Source organism: Thalassophryne amazonica, chromosome 5 (assembly GCF_902500255.1).
Source record: "Thalassophryne amazonica chromosome 5, fThaAma1.1, whole genome shotgun sequence".
Lineage (NCBI taxonomy): Eukaryota > Metazoa > Chordata > Actinopteri > Batrachoidiformes > Batrachoididae > Thalassophryne > Thalassophryne amazonica.
In genome coordinates, this window is record NC_047107.1 from 29,837,147 (window position 1) to 29,858,712 (window position 21,566).

At 40.2% G+C, this 21,566-nt stretch overlaps 1 protein-coding gene across 1 annotated transcript in view; it reads left to right on the forward strand.

Annotated features, from left to right (window-relative positions):
- Positions 1-21,566, forward strand: part of LOC117510252 (phosphatidylinositol transfer protein beta isoform) — a 64,834-nt gene that overhangs the window by 38,711 nt on the left and 4,557 nt on the right. The window contains exons 6-10 of the mRNA XM_034169892.1: positions 2,330-2,404; positions 2,489-2,572; positions 9,185-9,262; positions 13,657-13,767; positions 17,120-17,242. Coding sequence (XP_034025783.1) covers positions 2,330-2,404; positions 2,489-2,572; positions 9,185-9,262; positions 13,657-13,767; positions 17,120-17,242 — 471 coding nt within the window. The remainder of the gene's footprint in view (positions 1-2,329; positions 2,405-2,488; positions 2,573-9,184; positions 9,263-13,656; positions 13,768-17,119; positions 17,243-21,566) is intronic.

A 21,566-nucleotide genomic window follows, 5' to 3' on the forward strand; every position in this document is an offset into this window, starting at 1 on the left:
ATACTCAAAACCTGGATTAATCTCTTTACTCACATAGCACTACTATTATTCTTAACGCTACTGTACGAGGTCTGTTAGAAAAGTATCCGACCTTTTTATTTTTTGCAAAAACTATATGGATTTCAATCACGTGTGATTGCATCAGCCAAGCTTGAACCTTCGTGCGCATGCGTGAGTTTTTTCACGTCTGTCGGTTGCGTCATTCGCCTGTGAGCATGCCTTGTGGGAGGAGTGGTCCAGCCCCCTCGGCGGATTTTCATTGTCAGGAAAATGGCTGAGCGACTGCCGCTTTGCTGCATCAAAATGTTTTCAGAAACTGTGAGAGACAGCGAGGTGAAAACCATTCGGAAAATTCAGATGGCTTTCGGTGAAGATCTTATGGGCATCACACATGTTAAGGAGCATTACAACTGGATTAAAGACAGCCCACAGCGGCTGAGGGCGCGCCGCGTTTCGAGCGGCCATCGACAGGCTGAAACGACCAGATAATTTCCAAAGTGAAGGCTGTGTTGATCCGGGACGTCGTCTGACTACCAGAGAAATAGCAAGAGAGGTGGACATAGCACTTTTTTGGCACATTACACTGTTACAGGAGATTTTGTAATCAAAGACGTGCGGCAGAATTCGTACGTCAGGACGGAGCCGCGTAATGGAGCAGAACAAAAAGCACCTCCGTGTTGGAAGTCTCACGGGACATGCCCAGCTCTTCCACCATTCGGAAGATTCAGACTGCTTTGGGTGGCTTTTCAGTCGAGTGAGTATCCGAGAAACTGTCGAAGATCTGGGCATGTTACAACATGTCCTGTGAGACCAACACGGAGGTGCTTTCGTTCCGCGCCATTAGCGGCTCCGTGGTGAATTCCTCCTCTCCTGTTTTCATGACAAAATATCCTTTAACAGTGGAATGTGCCAGAAAAGTGCTATGTCCACCTTTTCTGCCATTTCTCTGGTAGTCAGACGACGTCCCGGATCAACACAGCATTCAGTTTGGAAATGATCTGGTCGTTTCAGCCTGTCGATTGCCGCTCTGAGCGCGGCGCGCCCTCCGCCATTGTGCACCGCCTTTGAACCGGCTGTAACACTCCTTAATCTGTGTGATGGCCATAAAATCGTCCATGAAAGCCATCTGAATTTTCCGAATAGTGTCCGCCTGGCTGTCTCTCACAGTTTCTGGAAAAACTTGATGCAGCGCTGCTCCAGCCGTTCAGACATTTTCCTCACAATGAAAATCCGACGAGGGGGGAGGACCAGTGCTCACTCAAAGCCTGCTCACAGGTGAATGACGCAACTGACAGGCGTGAAAAAACTCACGCATGCGCACGAAGGTTCAAGCTTGGCTGATGCAATCACACGTGATTCAAATCCATATGGTCTTTGCAAAAAATAAAAAGGTCGGATACTTTTCTAACAGACCTCGTATATGTAAAGCTAATCCACTAACAAAAAAGTTAGCTTTGCTAGCGTATTAGCAGAACTGTGCCCACCACTGCTGTATTACACAGAGAAGTGCTCATGACTTTGGTCACTTCCTGACACCAGCATAGCAAGAACATATAGCAGTCAGGAGTTTGATTTGGTCCAGCAAACGTAATTGAAATGAAATTCACTCTGGACTCTAAATGTAATCACATGGTAATTGGACTGCATTTATATAGCACTTTTCCATCTGCATCAGATGCTCAAAGCGCTTTACAAATAATGCCTCACATTCACCCCGATGTGAGGGTGCTGCCATACAAGGTACTCACTACACACCAGGAGCAGTTTAGGGGATTATGGACATTGCAAGGTCCCCTAAACCATAATCCCCTAAACCTAAACAAATCCCAGCCTTACCCCTTGGGCAAAAAAGCTGAGAAATACACTGATAAGATGATCAGCTGTGAAATGAATGAGGAACAAGTAACCTACAATTCCTAATCAGGAACAGATGAGAGCATAATCAGGTATTGTACCCTGATAAAATATATCCAGATCTTACTGACAAGCAAGTTTAGAAAATGCCTGAATGTGGCTGGTTTGATGGCAGTTTAATTTTCAGGTTGTGGAAAAATGCTGAATTTGATACCCCCATTGCAGGTCAGGGTGATTTAAGGAGCTCTAATTTGTATACTTTGTCACTGTATAGAGCCAATAACGCCAAAGGACCAGTCGACAAAAACCCTCAGCGTATACCTCTGCTCTGAAATTTCAATTTGATTTCAAAGAAAAATCATTCAGCCCTAGTTTGATTATTTTGATTGTTTACTTCCATTGAAGATCAAACATTTTTTACTTCTGTGTTTATATTGTTTGTCCACTTCTCTAATATCTTAATTTTTGCTTCCAGAATGAGTATATGAAGGACAACTTTGAGATTAAGATTGAAACATGGCACAAACCAGACACTGGATCACATGAAAATGTAAGTAACCTCCACCTTTTTAATTTATCTGTTTGAACAAAAGCTTTGGGTTGGGGTACTCATCCTACAAATATTGTTGTTCAGGTGCATGGTTTGGACAAAAACACTTGGAAAGGCATACAGGTTGTGAACATCGACATTGCAGACAGACGTCAAGTGGAAGACAAGGTAAACTGTGGCACAGTATGACTATAAACTTAAACATGGTTTGGCACCATCATGTCTACTGGCTGTACAGACCCTGTCTTTTTTGTTGTGTAATAGGTTTTTGAGTGGGTAAATTGATTTTAAACCAATAATTGTTGGTTTTATGTATATGTTGACTATACACAATATAAACAGACTTTGATGGGAAAACCTTTTAAATTTTTTCTGTCTGTGTCTTTGTATTCTGACGATGGACTAAGAATGACCTGAGAGTGCGGCTCATCACTGTAAGCTGAGCTGAACATCTGAACTCTCAGGATAAAAGTAATACTCAGTTGCTTGGAATACTTGTAGTTGAGTTTGCAAATAATGAATGCTTATGAGTTCAGTGGTACGAATATTTCATGATGTGAAAGCTGGAACATACCATTCAATGAGGCGAAGCAGAGTTGAATGGTTTGTTCCACCTTTCACCTCATGAAATACGTGTTCTATTGAAAGAATGTAAAAACATTCATTATTTGTTTTATATAATGGCTAAAATAAATCTTTGTCATTTTATATGATATTAATTTCCAAACAACAGAAAAGGGACTTACATTTTGGTACCTCCTCAGTGCAGCGAAAAAAAATGTCAGCAATTAATCCATCGTTGGTGTGTCAACAGTCCAATGCAAACTTTAAATGGGAGTCCAGAAATAATTCTAACCATAAAGCCCACCATGCCGTGCATCAAATCGTCGCCCGTCAGCAAAACAAACTCCGCCATGTGTGTTTAAAAGCTAAGCGCCGCCCAGCTTGTGTGAGCATGTGTGCGGTGCCTGCTTACACAAGCGGGAAGGCACTTGTGGATGCGTGTACTACCAAAAAAAGACTGTATTTCCTCAGTACAGAAAAAAAATAAAAAAATCACATGTCCAGCTCTCCACAATTTCACTGATACTTACTGGACTGGTAAGCATTGAAAGCCGAGATAGACATGTCCAAACTTGTCCTCTGACACGCCGAAACGGAGGTGTTCCTTTGTCTCGCTTCCAAAGCGAATTGGTCTTTACGCGCGAAGCCTCCGCGCGGCTTTCCATGACAAAATCTCTTGTTAAAAGTGAAATCTGCCAGAAAATGGCTGATGTCCAGCTCTTGTGATAACCAGAGAAAGAGCATACGACGGTCTTGTATCCACAGAGCCATCCGTTTAGAAATGGCCCGGTGGCTTGTGCCGCGTCGTCGCAGCGCACCGAGCGTCCTTAAAGGGGTCCTTAAAGCTGTAGTTAAAGTCCTTATTCTCTGTGAAGCCCGTAAAATTTTCACCGAAAGCCAGATAAATTTTTCGAATGGTTTCCAGGTGCCAGTCTCTAACAGCTTCTGAAAAAATTCCATTTCCAGACAATGAAAATCCGACAAGGGGGCGGGACCACTCCTTCCCAAGGCGTGCTCACAGGCGAATGATGTCACCGACAGGCGTGGAAAAACTCACGTATGCGCACGAGGGTTCAAGCGTGTCTGACGTAAAAACATATGAATGAAATCCATATAGTTTTTGAAAAAATAAAAAGGACCGTTACTTTATTGACAGACCTCGTATATCACTTTCATTCATTTTCTATACATGCTTATCCCAGTTGTACTTTTGTAGTACATTTGTAAAAGGTAATAAACTCACCGGTAACTTTCTTTGTGTCATTCAGTGTTTGCACAGACTCATAAAAGAGCTGTCCTTGTTGTTTCACATAATCCAAATTGGTTTTCTTCCAAATAGGATAAAACAAATAAAACATTTCCCTTCCCTGTTTTTATTCAGAAGTGTGGTCTTCAAGTTAAAAACAAACATTAATTCTGAAGAACTGAGAACATTGTTTTTCCCCCTTCTTTCGTCTTCACACCAAGTCTTTAGAAGGAGGAGGAGAAGAAGAAGAAGGCAGCCTCAGCTAATACTGTGGGGCAGCTCGGTTTCATGATCAGATGAAAGACTGGATTTTATTTGAGTCTCTGTACACAGTGTGGAGTCTGCTGTATGGGAATATTTCAGTTTATCATTTAATAATTGATGATGGATTATCACATGTGGATTGGACGATGTGAGCCCATTAACACATATTCATATTTTCTTGTACTGAGCATAACTAAAATTTGTGTTTTAACTCTGGAGCCCAATGATCGCCATAGATATGAGGAAAAGCACAAAGTAGTGACGCCATCATGATTGCTGGTATAACAAAAACTTTAAGTGTGACCCAAATTGATTTTAAACGTGTGCCAAAAGCAATTAAGCCCATTATGAAGTTCACTCTTTGCTCTTGTTTATTTAAAACAAAAAAGACAGTTTGTTTTTACTGTAATGAAATTGTTATTATCCACTCCCCCCTTTTTTGTCTTTTTGGTATACAAGTTGTTCCAGACTATAAGGACCTGTTAGACTTGTAAAAATAAATAAATGCAATTTACATCCCAGAAAATAGGATAATGGGAGAAGCATACCTATGCCATTTTGTCCTGCAAGTCTAATTTGGGTATTTCATCACTAAAAATTTAGTACCACTGATTATATAATCCATGCAAGCAGGTTGTATGTCAGAGTGGAGGGTTTGTTGTTATTTACGTCTTCAGTTTCCTTGAGGTGTAGAGTTGAACTTTTTATTTTTCGTAAGAAACCATTTGAATGTTTAATATTCTGTTAGGTAATTTAAAAAGTAAATGGGCCACGTGTTGTGAAACTTGTACACTTCAGATTTACAGGAGTCTGCACCTTTTTGCATTTCAAATTATTTATGAATTGTTAGTCTGTTAATAAATACACTTGTGAATGTTTGTTTATAAAACGTCTTGTCAGTATTTTTCAGAACTCCTATGTTGGAAGTCTTTTATTTAACAAGATTACTTGACTCTATCATCATAAGACAAACTTGGTATAAATGTTTCTTAGTACTTTATTTTTCTTCTTAAATGTTTTTTGAAGATGTTACATATTATTGCTGTTCCTTGACATCACATTGCCTCATTTTGCTGTGGTGCTGTGTGTTTGTGTACACGTAGGTCAGCGCGGTTATTAGGCAGAGCGGCACTGCTTTGCGTGTGTGTGTGTGTGTGTGTGAGAGAGAGACGGGTAGTTAACGAGGCGGACATGTTTGCCTTGCTGGAGGAGTTTGTTGTGTCTGAGGGCCCTATCAGCCCTAAGCCTCAGGCATGGCTGCAGGGCCTGGGGTATACAACCAGCACAGACGAGTTTGCAAGTGTAATTAAGGCTCACGATGCTTCGAATGTCGCAACTGTACAAATACACACTCAAATATACACACTCTTATTTGTGGAGTAGCTGCGTTTTGTCTGCTGTGACACATCGATTCACAGACCTCATTAGTGCAGCACAGTTGTATTGTTATTGTGATGGATTTCTCAGTGTTAAAATGGCCAAATTTGTTCTATGTTGGGCTGGTTTCCGATCATTTTTCACACATTTGGCCCCCCTCCTGTTGGCCAATAGCCCTGAAAAGTAGCTCTTAGCTGCAGGGACATCATCTTTTATTTAAAGTGGCCTTCTCCCTTGAGCTGTTGATGATGTAAAAGTTGATTACTTTTTTGTTTTGTTTTACGGTTTCTCTTTCCTTAAAGTCAGCTGTGTTGTGTGGTGGCATGTGTTCCCTGTTTTTCTGTAAGGGGGAGAAATCCTGCTATGTGAACATGATACTCCTGTGCAGTGGGGAGAGTCGGTTCAGCAAAATGGTCTTGTCAAGCAACAGCAGCCTGTTTGGGAGGGTTATGCCTGGTTCACACGGCAAGATAATTAGGCCGATTTCAGACCCAATTTTCCCCTTCCGACAATCTTAAGGACGTCCCGATTATCGTGATGGCGCTAAAGTTCATCATATCAAGTTCAGTTTTATTCAGCACTTTGCAATAAAACAAAACAGATTTCTCAGTCAGTCAGCCCATGCAACTGAAAGGGTGTAGGTAGAAGGAAAGCTTATATATACCAACCCCTTTTACCTCAGCAACTTTTACTTATCACAACAAAACCAAACAAACTGAGCAGAACAGCAAAACACAGACATCTTAAAATAATCAATTAACTCAAATTCTTTATATCCACACCAGTAACAGCACACATCACATAATCCAAAAAAAGAAAAAAAAAAATACAAAATTAATAACATAAACCAACAGCTATATAGTCCTTCAACCATAAATTGAATTTTCAGAGAATTTAGACAATTTTCACATACTCAGAGAACATCTGTTCCTTATATTGGCGTTAAAACTGATTGACATTTGGACATCACCTGAGTTCCTTCAACAGATTGTTCCATATTTTAGGCCCACAAGTAGAAACACAAAAGCCTAAAGATAATCTTATCAGATATTCCTGCCGTGTGTGGTGTGTTTAGAGCGCTCTAGTCTGCTCGGAAGGGCATCAGGAGCTCTCAGACCACAAATTGTGGATGTTCAACAAGTTGGATTGTCTTGGCCCAATATCCCAGCGTGTGTGGTGTCCAAACCAGCATGCACCCTGCTGAATGTGACGTGCAGCCAATCAGAAAGCGAGGTGACAGACGCACTGATGCAGAATCCAATCAAAACAGCAGTTACGGCTACCAGAAAGTCCGGTGGTCGCACTGTCTCCACTCCTTTAACCAACGCCTTTTCTTTTTCTTTCTGTATCTTTTTTTCTGTTAGAAATCGTCCACAAACTATCTCCGTTTGTTTACTCTGAAGTTACGTTTAATCTCGAGAGATTTTGCAAGATTTCCCGTCTGACCTGGGAATGTTCATGTGTGAAATCTGTTCATGTGTGGTGTGTTGTCTTTACCTTGTGCCTGCACACCACACACTGTATGACGAAAACTGTTCTATGATTTTTCAGATTTTTTTTTTATTTTTTAATCTCCGTGTGTGGTCTCTCAGGTATTGGAAACTTATTGACAATTTTAAAATCTTGCCGTGTGAACCAGGCTTTACTTTAAAAATAAATCCCACTGTAGTTAATAATCACCAACACAAACATTTAATCTGTGACATATCCCAAAAGAGAGTGAGCTACTTAAATTACTATTATTGTTTTTTGTTGTTGTTGCATTGGATTTCCCAGTACATAAAGAAAAGTGAACTGCAACTTTTCACTCAGGACAAAAACAACTTAATTCAATACTGGACTCATTAACATTGTCATGGTGTAAACAGCTGGACCATGTAAGACTAAAACCTCAATGTTGCCATATATATGTATATATATGTATATATATGTATATATATGTGTGTGTGTATATACCCCCTGTGAGCAAGCACTTCCCACTGTAGCCAAGTGCTTGCTCACAGGGGGTCGTTTTGACCGTTGGGGTTTTACATAATTATTGTATGGCCTTGCCTTACAATATAAAGCGCCTTGGGGCAACTGTTTGTTGTGATTTGGCGCTATATAAAAAAAAAATTGATTGAAATTGATTGATGTGTGTGTGTGTGTGTGTGTGTGTGTGTGTGTGTGTGTGTGTGTGTGTGTGTGTGTGTGTGTGTGTGTGCGCGCGCAGTGTTTATGGGGTTTTAGTTTAGTGTTTTTTTTTTTTTTTCTTCTTCTTTTGGAACCATCGTGTACCAATATACACTATCTCACCCGACAGAGGAGGGGGGAAAAAAACTAATGGGTCAATGTTGTGATGGAATCATTTAAGTAGATTGTTTTTATGAGGGTGAGAAGTTTTGAGCCTGACCCAGAATAAGTGGTGCTTGGTACTCCATCTTTTGCATTTGAAGAAACCAACATTTCCAGAGACTGTTGAGTTTTGACTCAGTGGGTGCAATGTTGGCAGTTGTACACATTTTGTATTGCATACCTAGCTGCATCCACAGAACCTGAGTGGCCCCTCCCTCAGACACTGTAATATTCTGATCATTTAGCCTTTCATTCCTCATTATTGCATATTCTGTTTTTGTTGAAAAATGCCATGTGCTGATTAACATCACTTTGAGCAGATGGAATCAGTTAATCAGTGAAATCACCTGGTGGAGTCAGTGGCTGCAAAGAAAACCTGCACCCTCTCAGCTCTTTCTGGAATCAGTTGAATACCTCTGCTGTACAGAAAGAAGTAGTCAAATGGTGTGAGTGAGATTAGTCTGGGTACTTCTCTGTCGTGTTGTAATTTATTTCGGATGTAATGCTGCTGTTTCTGCAAGGTAACCTATACCATCAATCACCATTATTGTTACTGAATGCCATTCTGTGGCAAGTGTTTTTTTTTTTTTTGTTTTGTTTTTTTTGTACCTCACTGGTTTGTGTGCAGAATATTTTGTATTCATGAAAATACAAATATTCCCAGGTTTTCCTAAATGATTAGAAATGTTATTACCTGTATTTTGTCTCTGCCTGGAGTATGCATTTTTTTGGGATCCTCCCCGATTACATAGTGCTCTATCCCATTCTTCCCTAAGTCATCTGTATGCAGTGTTTTGTATCCTGTATACTAGGCTGCATCTAATAATGCATTATTTTGACTCATGACGGCATGCTGTGTTTTATCAGATGTTTCATTGATGGAAAAATATGTATCATACATTTCTGTGTACAAATTCATGCAAATGTTTTTTTCTGCTCAGTTTGTGAATGTTGCAGATAGTGTGCTATAACTCTAAATGCTGTTTTCACCGTAGGACTACAAGCCTGATGAAGACCCTGCCATTTTCAAGTCTGTGAAGACTGGCAGAGGACCTCTCGGGCCAAATTGGAAGGTAATATATTGACTTTATGTTGCAACAGTGAAACGATGCAGGTGGCCCACCTTTGAAACTTTATACCAGAATATATGCTAAAGTCGTTATTGTTCTGGCAAAATCTGGTCTGTGGTACTAACACAAGTTTGATGTTGAAATACCAAATTGTACTTTACGGCATAAAGTGTGTGCTGCTACTGTTATGCTACTATTATTATTTACTGGTTCTACAAAACTGCATTCAGTACAGCTCATATGCCATCTCATACGTGTGTGGAAGTTGTGGTCGGACGTTTATATGCCCTCTTCATGGCTGTGAATGGCATGGTAATTTTGGGCATTTAATGATGTCTTTAAACTGTTCTTTTGCCAGGATGGAATGACTAGGCAGCATACATCATTAATAAATTAAAGAAAAAACAACTTTTTAAAATTTATTTTGGATCTTCTGTAATCCATAGAGTCAAATTAGATATACAGACTCAAATAAAAACATCTGTGCCACATACGGATTAGAGTCCCCAAGTCCCAATGGATATGCCAACCAAAGGTGCATGAGAATGACCGGGCTAAGTTTCTGTGAGACTTCCCATTCCAGACAGACAAGCAGCTGCTGGCCAACCAACTAGACATAGTGGTGGTTGACAAGGGAAAGAAAACCACAGTTATGATCGGTGTGGCAATCCCAGCTGACTGTAACATCAGAAAGGAGCATAAAGATGTACCAAGCGCTGAAGGAGCAATTGGAGCAGATGTGGAAGGTAAAGTCCAAAGTAGTCCCAGTGGTAATTGGAGCACTAGGAGCTCTAATCCCCGAATTGGAAGAGTGGCTCCAGCAGATTCCAGACACAACATCAGAGGTCTCTGTCCAGAAGAGTGCAGTCCTAGGAACAGCTAAGATACTGCGCCCAACTTTGACTCCCAGGCCTCTGGTAGAGGACCCAAGCTTGAGGAACATACCACCCTCCCCAGGGAGATTTTTATATTCACTTAAAACTTGTAATACTTGGCGCTGAAGGTTTTAGGGTGTCTTTTACCGTGACAAGGCCAAGGCCAATTAACTATCCATTAGTGATCATGATTGACTACAACTAGTATTTTCTCTTTTCCAGCATAAAACACAATGTGTTTGATGGCACTCATTGGACTGACCAATACTCAGAACAATGGCAAAGTCCAAGGAAATCCATGAAGCTCTAAGAAGAGGAATTGTAGATTTAGATAAGTTGGGGAGGTCTCTTTGAGCCATTTCTAAACAACTGCAGGTTTCAAGATCATCTGTTCAAACAAATTTACGTAACTATAAGTTAGTCAGCTGTATCACCACTCGGTCAGTTCAATGTCGAGCTCGTCCATCACAGGCAGCTTGCAGATGTTTTATTTTGATAGGCCGATAAGGAAGAAAGTGAGAGGGTTTTTTTTTTTGTTTTTTTTATAGTGCATCTCATACAGACAGCACAAGTGAAGCCCAGCACATCGTGAAAGTAGTCCTCAAAACATGGATCTAACCATGGATTTTATTCTTTCCTTTGGTGTGGCGAGGAGAAAATTCTTAATTCTCGATTCCTCTCCTGAAGGCCTGGATCCGGCCACATCATGCTAAGCTAAGATGCTATATGCAGGACGCTGCCCAGTTGTGCTGTGGAACCCGCTTCTGCAATCACGGATTCGGACAGAATGTGATGATGAGTGACTGCTGTTAACAGGACAGCTGGATGTGGACCAGCTTCAGCATTTGTATTAGTGGCCAAGCTGAGCTAAACTGACAGCTAAGCTAAGCAATAGACAGCCGGGTTCTGCTGAAGCAAGACTGTTTTCCTGTGGACCAAAAAGACTGCAGCACCGCACAGTGGATCAGTAATTCTACATGGCTCTGTGTGTGAACATAGCAGGAGTGAAATCAGAGAAACCACTTTCATGTACAGTGGGGTAAAAAAGTATTTAGTCAGTCCCTGATTGTGCAAGTTCTCCTACTTAGAAAGATGAGAGAGGTCTGTAATTTTCATCAAAGGTACACTTCAACTATGAGAGACAAAATGAGAAATGTATTATTGAGATGTATGCAATGTTTTTTGTTTTTTTTTTTCCTTACTTTCTTAATACACCGTGGTTTTACAAAGAGGTGGAGATGGACATATGTTGATCCCAAAATACAATAATTTGATTTGAAAGCCAAATTAAAACCATATTAAAGCCATATGACATTTTGAGACAAAAAACCCCAGGCAAAATTGACTGTGTGTACTAGTGTAAGTCATAAAATGGACACAGGTGGACTGACCATTAGGCAGGTAATAGTTAACACCTTAGGTGACGTCATTTTTATGGCTAAAAAATAGCTCTGAATCGGTATGCATTTTTCAGACACTGTATGGCTAATTTGATTTTTATCAGCTACATCAGGACTTGCAAGAGCTGGAAGTACTCATCTTCAACCGCATTAACCAAGTATTAGTGAGGGTGTATGTGTATATTTGAGCCGATTTGTTGAGTTGGTGTGAAAACTTGATAGTTTTCAGCCTGACAGAAGAGTCGTCAATGCACCGCTCACTCACTGTCAATCCTTAGGACACCCAACACTTTTCACATGTGGACTCAATCAGGCTTAACACTGACTTTGTAGGGGGCAGCTGCAGCATTAGTTTCTTTAATGGCTGGTCTAAAGGATTGGGACATTTGCCGTCTTGCATGCGACATCTCCAGGCAATGTCTTTACAAGTTCAAGATTACAGTGCATGTGTGAAAGAGTTTTCAATTTTGGATTTTAATCATAATAATTTTGTATAGGTGTATTTTGATGATCACACTATTAAAAAGTTCTTTCTCAAGTCCTTGTAATCATTGACGTAGCTTGTCTGTGCTGTTGAGTAGAGATGGTAAAAGGCTGGAATGGGGCCTGTGAAGCTGTAAGACTACAATTTGATGAAGATAAATGACCTCTCTCATAGCTGTAATTGGATGTAATAGAAGTTCCCAGTCACCAGGTCAGATTAGTGTTTTCTTCTCTCAGCTCTTCCCACCTCCTCACTGTCTGACAGGTCTTTGTGTCTGAGTAAAAACACAACCGTATGAGCTTTGATTCTGGGGAGAGATTCTGTACAAAGATTAGTATACTTTTGATGGAAAATAAAAAGTCAGTTTCTGTGTTTTTTTTTTTTTATTTATTTTAAAGGTGTTTTATTGCTTTCTTTTTTCAATCTGAGAGTATCCTGCAGTCTCACAAATGGGTCCTACTCACACTCGTAACACCGAGGCTTTCTTTTCTGCAGTGGAGCCCTCAAAGTTCACCATGGGAAACTTTCCTCTGCTTCAAGAATTTTCACAGAACAAAGGCACACAAAACAGCTTTAAAAAGTATGAATAAAGAAACACAACTTTATTTTGTGTTGTTAATTAGATCACTTTCCTGGCCGCTGTGGACACAGAAAAAGCCTATTTTTGAAAAGGTTGGGGTGGGGGGGGTGGGGGGGTGGGGGTGGGGGTGGAGTAGTGATTTGACAACAGAGGCACAATTTCTGCCAGCTTCTCAGAGCAATAAAACTCTTGTCTATCTCTGCACGCACACATGGTTGCATATCAGTACTCTTTGTATTTCTGAAAACTTCTACTCCTTTGAGTGGGGCACATAGAGGGAGAGAAGAAATGTCACCGTGTTTTGATGTAGAATCTGTTTCATGTGAAGTTCTCCTTTAGCGATGACAACTTTTCTAAACCCACTGCAAATTTAGAAATGTTTCACACTTCCCCTCTGCCGCTCTCCTCCGCAATCGTTGCATCAAACGGCAGTGGGATGAGGGTGATTGAGGCGGGTCTGTGGCATTTTCTCTTGGAATGCCGAGTTAGAGTGAAGTGATTAATTAAACAGGTGTTTTGTGTGTGTCTGTCTGTGTGTGTGTTTTGGAACGAGGAGGTCCTAGGTGTTAATAATGTAACCAGCTTTGCACCGTGACGCCGTTATCGCTTCACAAGCGGCGTTTTATCTGCCTTCCGTGGCCACAAAGGCTTGCCTGTCGGGAACAGTGTCGCTGTCAGGGCAGAGGCAGAAAAATGGTCTCTTCATCTGGAGTTTATCCACTTTGCTCTGCCCCCATCCTCTCTCCTCTTCTTCAAGCAGAGGCAGAGTGCAAGCGGCGGATGGATTTAGAAATCGTATTGTAGATTAGGGTACTTTTATCTGCGCGCTGCACGTCTTCATATTGATAATTATTTCAGCAAGCTCCTTACCCAGAACATTATATATTAACACTTTGAGCTTTGAATGCAGCTGAGACTCCAGTAATATTCTCTTGGTGTTATGAGGTTTTTGTGACCCCCCCGCCCCCGCACTCCAGACACTGGCAAGTTGTTTGGCACTTTTTTCTGTGTTTATATGATGCCTAAACTGCATTCTTAACTTATGTCTTTTCCAACAGAAAGAGCTAGCGACGAAGACGGACGGCCCAAAGATGTGCGCCTACAAACTGGTGACAGTCAAATTCAAGTGGTGGGGATTACAAAGTAAAGTGGAACCCTTCATCCATAAGGTTTGAATGACAAGAGTACAAACTTGTTAAAGTGTACAATCAATTTATCTGTGCTCAGATGTTGTATACAGGATGCTGAGTGCCAGCCTGCAGGTTGCCTGTGTACAACCCCAATTCCAGTGAAGTTGGGACGTTGTGTAAAATGTAAATAAAAACAGAATACAATGAGTTGCAAATCCTCTTCAACCTATATTCAGTTGAATACACCACAAAGACAAGATATTTAATGTTCAAACTGATAAACTTTGTTTTTGTGCAAATATTTGCTCATTTTTAAATGGATGCCTGCAACACGTGTCAAAAAAGCTGAGACAGTGGTATGTTTACCACTGTGTTACATCACCTTTCCTTCTAACAACACTCAAACGTTTTGGAACTGAGGACACTAATTGTTGAAGCTTTCAGGTGGAATTCTTTCCCATTCTTGCTTGATGTACGACTTCAGTTGTTCAACAATCCGGGGGTCTCCGTTGTCGTATTTTGTGCTTCATAATGCGCCACACATTTTCAATGGGTGGCAGGTCTGGACTGCAGGCAGGCCAGTCTAGTACCCGCACTCTTTTACTACGAAGCCACGCTGTTGTAACACGTGCAGAATGTGGCTTGGCGTTGTCTTGCTGAAATAAGCAGGGACGTCCCTGAAAAAGACGTTGCTTGGATGGCAGCATGTGTTGCTCCAAAACCTGGATGTACCTTTCAGCATTGATGGTGCCATCACAGATGTGTAAGTTGCCCATGCCATGGGCACTAACACACCCCCATACCATCACAGATGCTGGCTTTTGAACTTTGCGCTGGTAACAATCTGGGTGGTCTTTTCCTTTTTTTTTTTTGTCCAGAGTACACGACGTCCATGATTTCCAAAAACAATTTGAAATGTGGACTCTTCAGACTACAGTACACTTTTCCACTTTGCGTCTGTCCCTTTCAAATGAGCTCGGGCCCAGAGAAGGCAGTGGCGTTTCTGGATGTTTTTGATGTATGGCTTTCGCTTTGCATGGTAGAGTTTTAATTTGCTCTTGTAGATGTAGTGACTAACTGTGATAACTGACAATGGTTTAAGTGTTCCTGAACCCACGTGGTAAGATCCTTTACACAATGTCAGTTTTTAATGCAGTGCCGCTGAGGGATCGAAGGTCACAGACATTCAGTGTTGGTTTTTGGCCTTGCTGCTTACCTGTAGAAGGTTCTCCAGATTCTCTTAATCTTCTGATTATATTATGGACTAGGGTGTCCCAAAAAATGCCAACTTTAAAAAATTTCAAGTCTCACCCACCAAAAAGTTTCCTTTTGGTGAGTCATTCTCACATGTAAAATTGTTTGCCAATCAGACATTATTTAGAGGTGGTTCAAGGTCACCAAACATTAAAAATCTAACCGCGACAATCGACATCGGTGCAGTAATTGGAATGTCATATCTTTGCCACTTTTAGAACTATTAGATCACTACTTTTCAGATGCGTACAGTTTATTTTGGTAATTTAGAAATTATAGCAGCAGATTGGGTGCTAGATGTTTACTTCAGTGACTATACAGGTCCAAACTTGACTCCAAACCCAATTTGTGCAGAAGCTGGGCTTCATAGTCAGCCTATGATATTGGTCAGTTAGACAATTTATTTACATGTTATATTTACAATACTGTGTTTACTTACTTTTTATTTTGTGTTTATGGCTTTGTTTAATATTTTTTGGTACTTTGTTGATAACTGTCTGTATTCTGCAAGTGCTTACAGATTAATCATAAATGTTAAAAAAAAACACTCTGTTAGGGCCGTTTTTATCATTTCTGTATAATTAGTGCAATGAAAATACTTATATGAATACTGAAAATCAGCTGCTGGTTAAATGGTAAATGGACTGCATTTATATAGCGCTTTTCCATCTGAATCAGACGCTCAAAGCGCTTTACAATTATGCCTCACATTCACCTCGATGTCAGGGTGCTGCCATACAAGGCGCTCACGACACACCGGGAGCAATAGGGGATTAAAGGCCTTGCCCAAGGGCCCTTAGTGATTTTCCAGTCAGGTAGCGATTTGAACCCATGATCTTCTGGACTCAAGCCCAACACTTTAGCCACTAGACCATCACCTCCCCTAGGTGATGGTCTGTATGTAATATGTAAAGGTATGTAATATGTTACTGTGATGCTTTCATATGGAATATATCAATGTTTCTAGTGTTTAGAGAGACCAAAACTGGTGAGTGTCCATATAGTGCTATAGTTTTCTTTCACTTCCCAGTCTTCCAGGTTTCAGATCTGTAAAAACTGGCATAACCAGCCAACTTTGGAATTGTATATTCACTGCAGTAAACATCAGGCACCAAATCTGCTGCTGATTTCTAAATTACCAAAGGAAATTGTACACAAATGAAAAGTAGTGATCTAATAGTTCTAACAGTGGCAGAGATATGACATTTCAAATATTGCACCAATGCCGATTGTCGCAGGTAGATTTTCAATGTTTGGTGACCTTGAGCCACCTCTAAATAATTTCTGATTGGCAAACAATTGTACGAGGGCTGTCTGTAAAGTATAGGTCCTTTTTATATTTTTCCAAAACTATATGGATTTCATTCATATGTTTTTACGTCAGACATGCTTGCACCCTCGTGCGCATGCGTGAGTTTTTCCATGCCTGTCGGTGATGTCATTCGCCTGTGAGCACTCCTTGTGGGAGGAGTCGTCCAGCCCCTCGTCGGAATTCCTTTGTCTGAGAAGTTGCTGAGAGACTGGCGCTTTGTTTGATCAAAATTTTTTCTAAACCTGTGAGACACATCGAAGTGGACATGGTTCGAAAAATTAAGCTGGTTTTCAGTGAAAATTTTAACAGCTGATGAGAGATTTTGAGGTGATTGTCGCTTTAAGGACTTTTCACGGTGCGAGACGTCGCGCTGTGCTCTCAGGCAGCGTCATCAGCCTGTTTCAAGCTTAAAACCTCCACATTTCAGGCTCTATTGATCCAGGACGTCGTGAGAGAACAGAGAAGTTTCAGAAGAAGTCGGTTTCAGCATTTTATCCGGATATTCCACTGTTAAAGGAGATTTTTTTAATGAAAGACGTGCGGACGGGTCATTGTATTCCGTTTTAATTTACATTTCACACAACGTCCCAACGTCATTGGAATTGGGGATGTAGATTCAGCACTGGGCCTTCTGACATTTTATGAACAACACTGTGGCAATCACCATATTTGGGAGCTTTCTGTGGTTACACCATACATTACCGTTGCACAAACTGAAAATTACAAGTAAACTGGAATGAATTAATAGGTTTTTTTTGTTTTGTTTTGTTTTTTTGCCATGTTGAAGTTTTGTTTTTAAGTTGGGTTTTCATGTGTCTTCTTCAGCAAGAAAAAAGGATTTTCACCAACTTCCACCGCCAGCTGTTCTGTTGGCTTGATAGGTGGGTGGAGCTGACAATGGATGACATCCGTCGAATGGAGGACGAAACGCAGAAAGAGCTGGATGAGGTTTGTACACCAGCTACTGTTAGAGCTAACGAAGAATTATCTGTCATGCATTTATCTGTGCATGTTCGCTGAAAGCAAAACAGACCGCAACCTTAATTAATGCTCTGAAAGTGATGAATACAGCAGCCTAAACCTTGTTCTGCTTTTACCTTCACCATTACAGTTAAGAGGGCTTGAATAGAGGAGGAGAATGTTAGGTTTTTAAAAGCGATGCTTATGAATCACATTCACAGAGATCTCATTGCGTAAACTTAGGACTCAATGTAAGATTAAAAAATATAACTCAATGCTAAAATACCCTCGGCTGTATGAGCATTGTCTTCTTTATAATATGCGGTTGTATCCCAGTGCGAAGTAGTGTGTGTGTATAATATATATCTTATACATTTATTCTTATTTACATTAATTATTAAGATCCTATTGTCTTACTTACAATTTGTACATGTTCAATAAAATCCCTCTATCGATCAATCATAAACAGTATTTACATTTGTGAGCTTTTGACAAGAGCGGAAGTAGCTTTGAGCGTGCACGCTGACATCTATGAAATGTTTTGTAATTCACTCTAGAAGTATTATCAGGTTACAAAAGCAGTGTTCTGAGATTTAGAAGTGTTTATTTCTCGCTAGCTTTTACATAGTATATGACAAAGAGGTTATATTTACACATAACGACACTGAGTTTGCAGCTAGCTACCAGCCTGTGATGTCACCATGCTAACGTCTGCAAAATGTCTTGTAAATCACTTCAGAGGTGTTATTAGGCTCCAAAAACAGCATCTTCAGTTTTAAAAGTATTTATTTCTCGCTACCTTTGACATAATATACGAGAAACATGTTATACATAAGTGAAGCATGTTCAGAGAGACCAGCCACTGATGTCACGATGCCGCTCTACTCTGATTGGTTGTCACCTCCGCCATTCAAAACAAACAAACAAAAAAAAAACCCGGAACAGATTGAAACAGAATGTGACTTTTTAACCTCTTAAAATAGGTCAAGGTTAGCCATCTTTGAACTTGTCCAAGATCTGTATTCGAAGAATGTTCCCTGTGAATTTGAAGACCCTGGCAGTGATAGGACTGGATTTATTCTGAGCACAGACAGATGGACGGATGCACCTATGCAAAGTCTTCACAATACCTGATGACCATATTTGATGGCCATCAGCTAACAACAATTTCATAACTTACCAGATTGGGTTTCTTCATTCCTGCACAGCTAACCTGCTGTCTCTTTGTTGTTGAAGTTTTTTAGTGTCTCTGCATCTTCATCCTTTCACATTTTAAACTGTAGTTCACTTTGATAGAGTTAAAAAAAAAAAATCATTATCACACTCTTTGCAGGTTCAGTAATTAGCTGACCCAGTGAAAAACTGTGGACACATTTGTACGTGAGCGCCGTATCCACACATCCGCGCAGACTGTTCTTGTGATCACACAAATGCTTCTTAAGGGATGGCAGAAAGTAAAAAAAAAAAAAGTCTTATTACCAGTCCCTATAGAAGATGGAGAGCAGACCAGAAAACAGTTTCTTTTAAACTATAGGCGTTAAAGCTGGAGGACCACCCAAATTTCACTAAACTGACCAAATTTAGTTTCTGCTGAAATCCAAGCATTATAACGTAGGTTTATCTTAGAAACGTCTTGTAAAATTACAGCTCATTTTAATGAAGAAAACATATTTATCTGGGGGAATTCCATAAGGAATATTTTATTTTCTTTTTAATGACATCTGCAGGAGGATGTGCTTGTGCACATGCGTGAGCTTTTGAAAAGACCAGAAGTTACCTTTTGACCGTGGATGATGTGTGCGTACGGCGATGTCCTTGAGATGTCGTGTAAATCACTTCAGAGGTGTTCTGAGTTTTAGAAGTATTTATTTCTTGCTAACTTTTACATAATATATGAGAAGCAGCTTAGGTTTGTACAGAACCACAGCTGTTTCAGAGTGTTTTCTGCCATGTTGGATTAGCAGCCAGAGAAAAACCAGCCAGTGATGTCACTGTGCCTCTACTCTGATTGGCTGTCACCCTGTCCTTCCCATAATCCCTTGCACATGTCTGGGGAAGCCCCCACATGATCTATGATGTCACTGTCAGACTGTATTGGTCTCAACAATTGCTGTAAGTAGTTCGAGGCCGTCTGTTCTTTTGACATTTTACCCTTCAAGGGAACTTTTTAAAATTTCTTTCACACAACGTGAATTTTGATCATACTGACAATGTGATATTATGAATGCCCTATTTAAAAGCTAATAAATAAAATTATAGTGGCACCAAAGGAAATTCTTTTTATGCCTTAAAACTTAAAAGGCTTAGTGGACCTATACTTTTGATTCCTGTCTGTGACTTTTTTTCTGCAGAACCTCACTGCTGGTTCTGTTTTGGCTCTGCTTGAAGTATCAGTTAGGAGATTTTGGCCGTACATGGAGGGGAAAAAAGGAGGAATCCAGTTTGGGCCGATCAAAGTGTGCCAAGTTCAAACATTCCTGCATTTGGAACAGCATGCAAGACTTTGGACTTCGCTTTCTCCCGCTCTCGCATCTCGCCCAATTCGGCATGTGTTTCCCATTTTCCTCAGGAATAAGTAAACAGTCGGGTGCCATAACAGCACTGTGATAGACAAGACCTGAACTCCTGGACTGAAGGGTTAGCAGGAGCACGGTTATAACACAAAATTAATCACCATGTGACCTAATTTAAGTTTTAATTTTCAGAGGATTCTGTAATTGCATCTGCTAAGAAGGCCACAAATTAGATTTTAGGTGGAATTACTCAAAAAAAAAAAAAAAAAAAACCTAATGAATCAACGTAAGATCTGAGCAAAGAAGTTACGAAAGAAGTTGTTTTGAAGTTGATGTGTAAAAACAGATCGATCTTGAAAAAGTTTAAAGTAAAATGTGTGTGAGAGAGAATATGCTATCACGACTGATTTTATGACCAGGGTGACAAAGTTGGTTCTATCTTTTTATAGAATCTATTCAAATTTATAATGATCCAGGTTGAGGACAGAGCCACTGCACTTATTCATATATATGTATGTGTGTATATGTATAAAAGTCAGGGGAATCCAGTTCGACAAGATAGCAACCCAACACTGCTTTGTATTCTGGGTATCCGGTGCACATTTGACACTCCCACTACACTGCTGCACACAAGAGCCTGAAATTTGTGCAGAAGCTTTCAGATTGAATAACTAACAGGAGCAAGCAGAAGTGCTGCAGACGGCTCTGCTGCTTTCTGTTTAACACATGTTCAGTCTGTTCCTGAAGGACTGCTGTCAAAAAATTAAAGGTTAATTCAGTTGTCGTATGATCACAACACAGCAGTGCTTCCTCCTCCCTCTGCCTTCCCCACAGACTGCTGTCACAAAACAAAAGCTCTTTTCACAGTTGCACTTCAAGCAGAGTCTCTTCTGTTAATATTCAGCACTGACGCTAGAGTTGGGTACATTTGGACAGTGACACAATTTAGGTAGTTCTTGACTTAATCTACACACTTCTTGAGCCTCTGGTCCGTCATTTGTCAAACTGGTGAAAAGGTTCTAAAACCTGTTATACAAACTTTCGTGTGTCTGTAAGTACAAAAAAAAAAAATCTATTCATCAAACAGGTGCACACCAGCCATATGCACATAAGTAAGTATCAACCGTTGATAAATCCCATCTTCTAAATCATCATGCTTGTGCACATTTGTGGTCATTTGCATTCAGGAACACCTGCAATTAACTATATATGGTAACAAAACATCTGTTTTTTTAAAGGCATGTTTCTTATGTCTTCACTAGAATAACTGAATAAGAGTGAAAAAAGAAACTTTTGTAAAATGGGGATCAAGGTGTTTGTGTGTGGTCACAACAGTGGGATGACAAAAATAAATGCAGCGAATTGTGAAAACAAGTCCACAACCACTTTTCAACCCATCCATTTGTAACAACCATTCACCTGTGGGGTTGCATATTGTTTCTTAATTTGGACATCACAATCACTTATGGGCGTAACTTTAATGAACTTTAACAAGCTCACCACAAGAGTCAGTGTAAAACTATCCAGTTAATAGAATTAGTAGACAATTATTTATCATTATTGTTGTCCCAGAATGATTTGCACTCCTGTGATGTTAGTGCTGCTGTTTTTATTTTGTTAAAACATTTCCTAATGAAATTTGAGCAGCTTAAGAAAATAGTTTCCATCCACCAATTTTTAAATTGGTGGATGGAAACTATCATCTTCATGCCTTATAGTGGCAGCGGTGATCGAGGTGCTTGTTGCTGAGGCCAAAAGCTGCTGTTTTAGTTCACACAGGTGTCTTTAGTAGGTTTTGA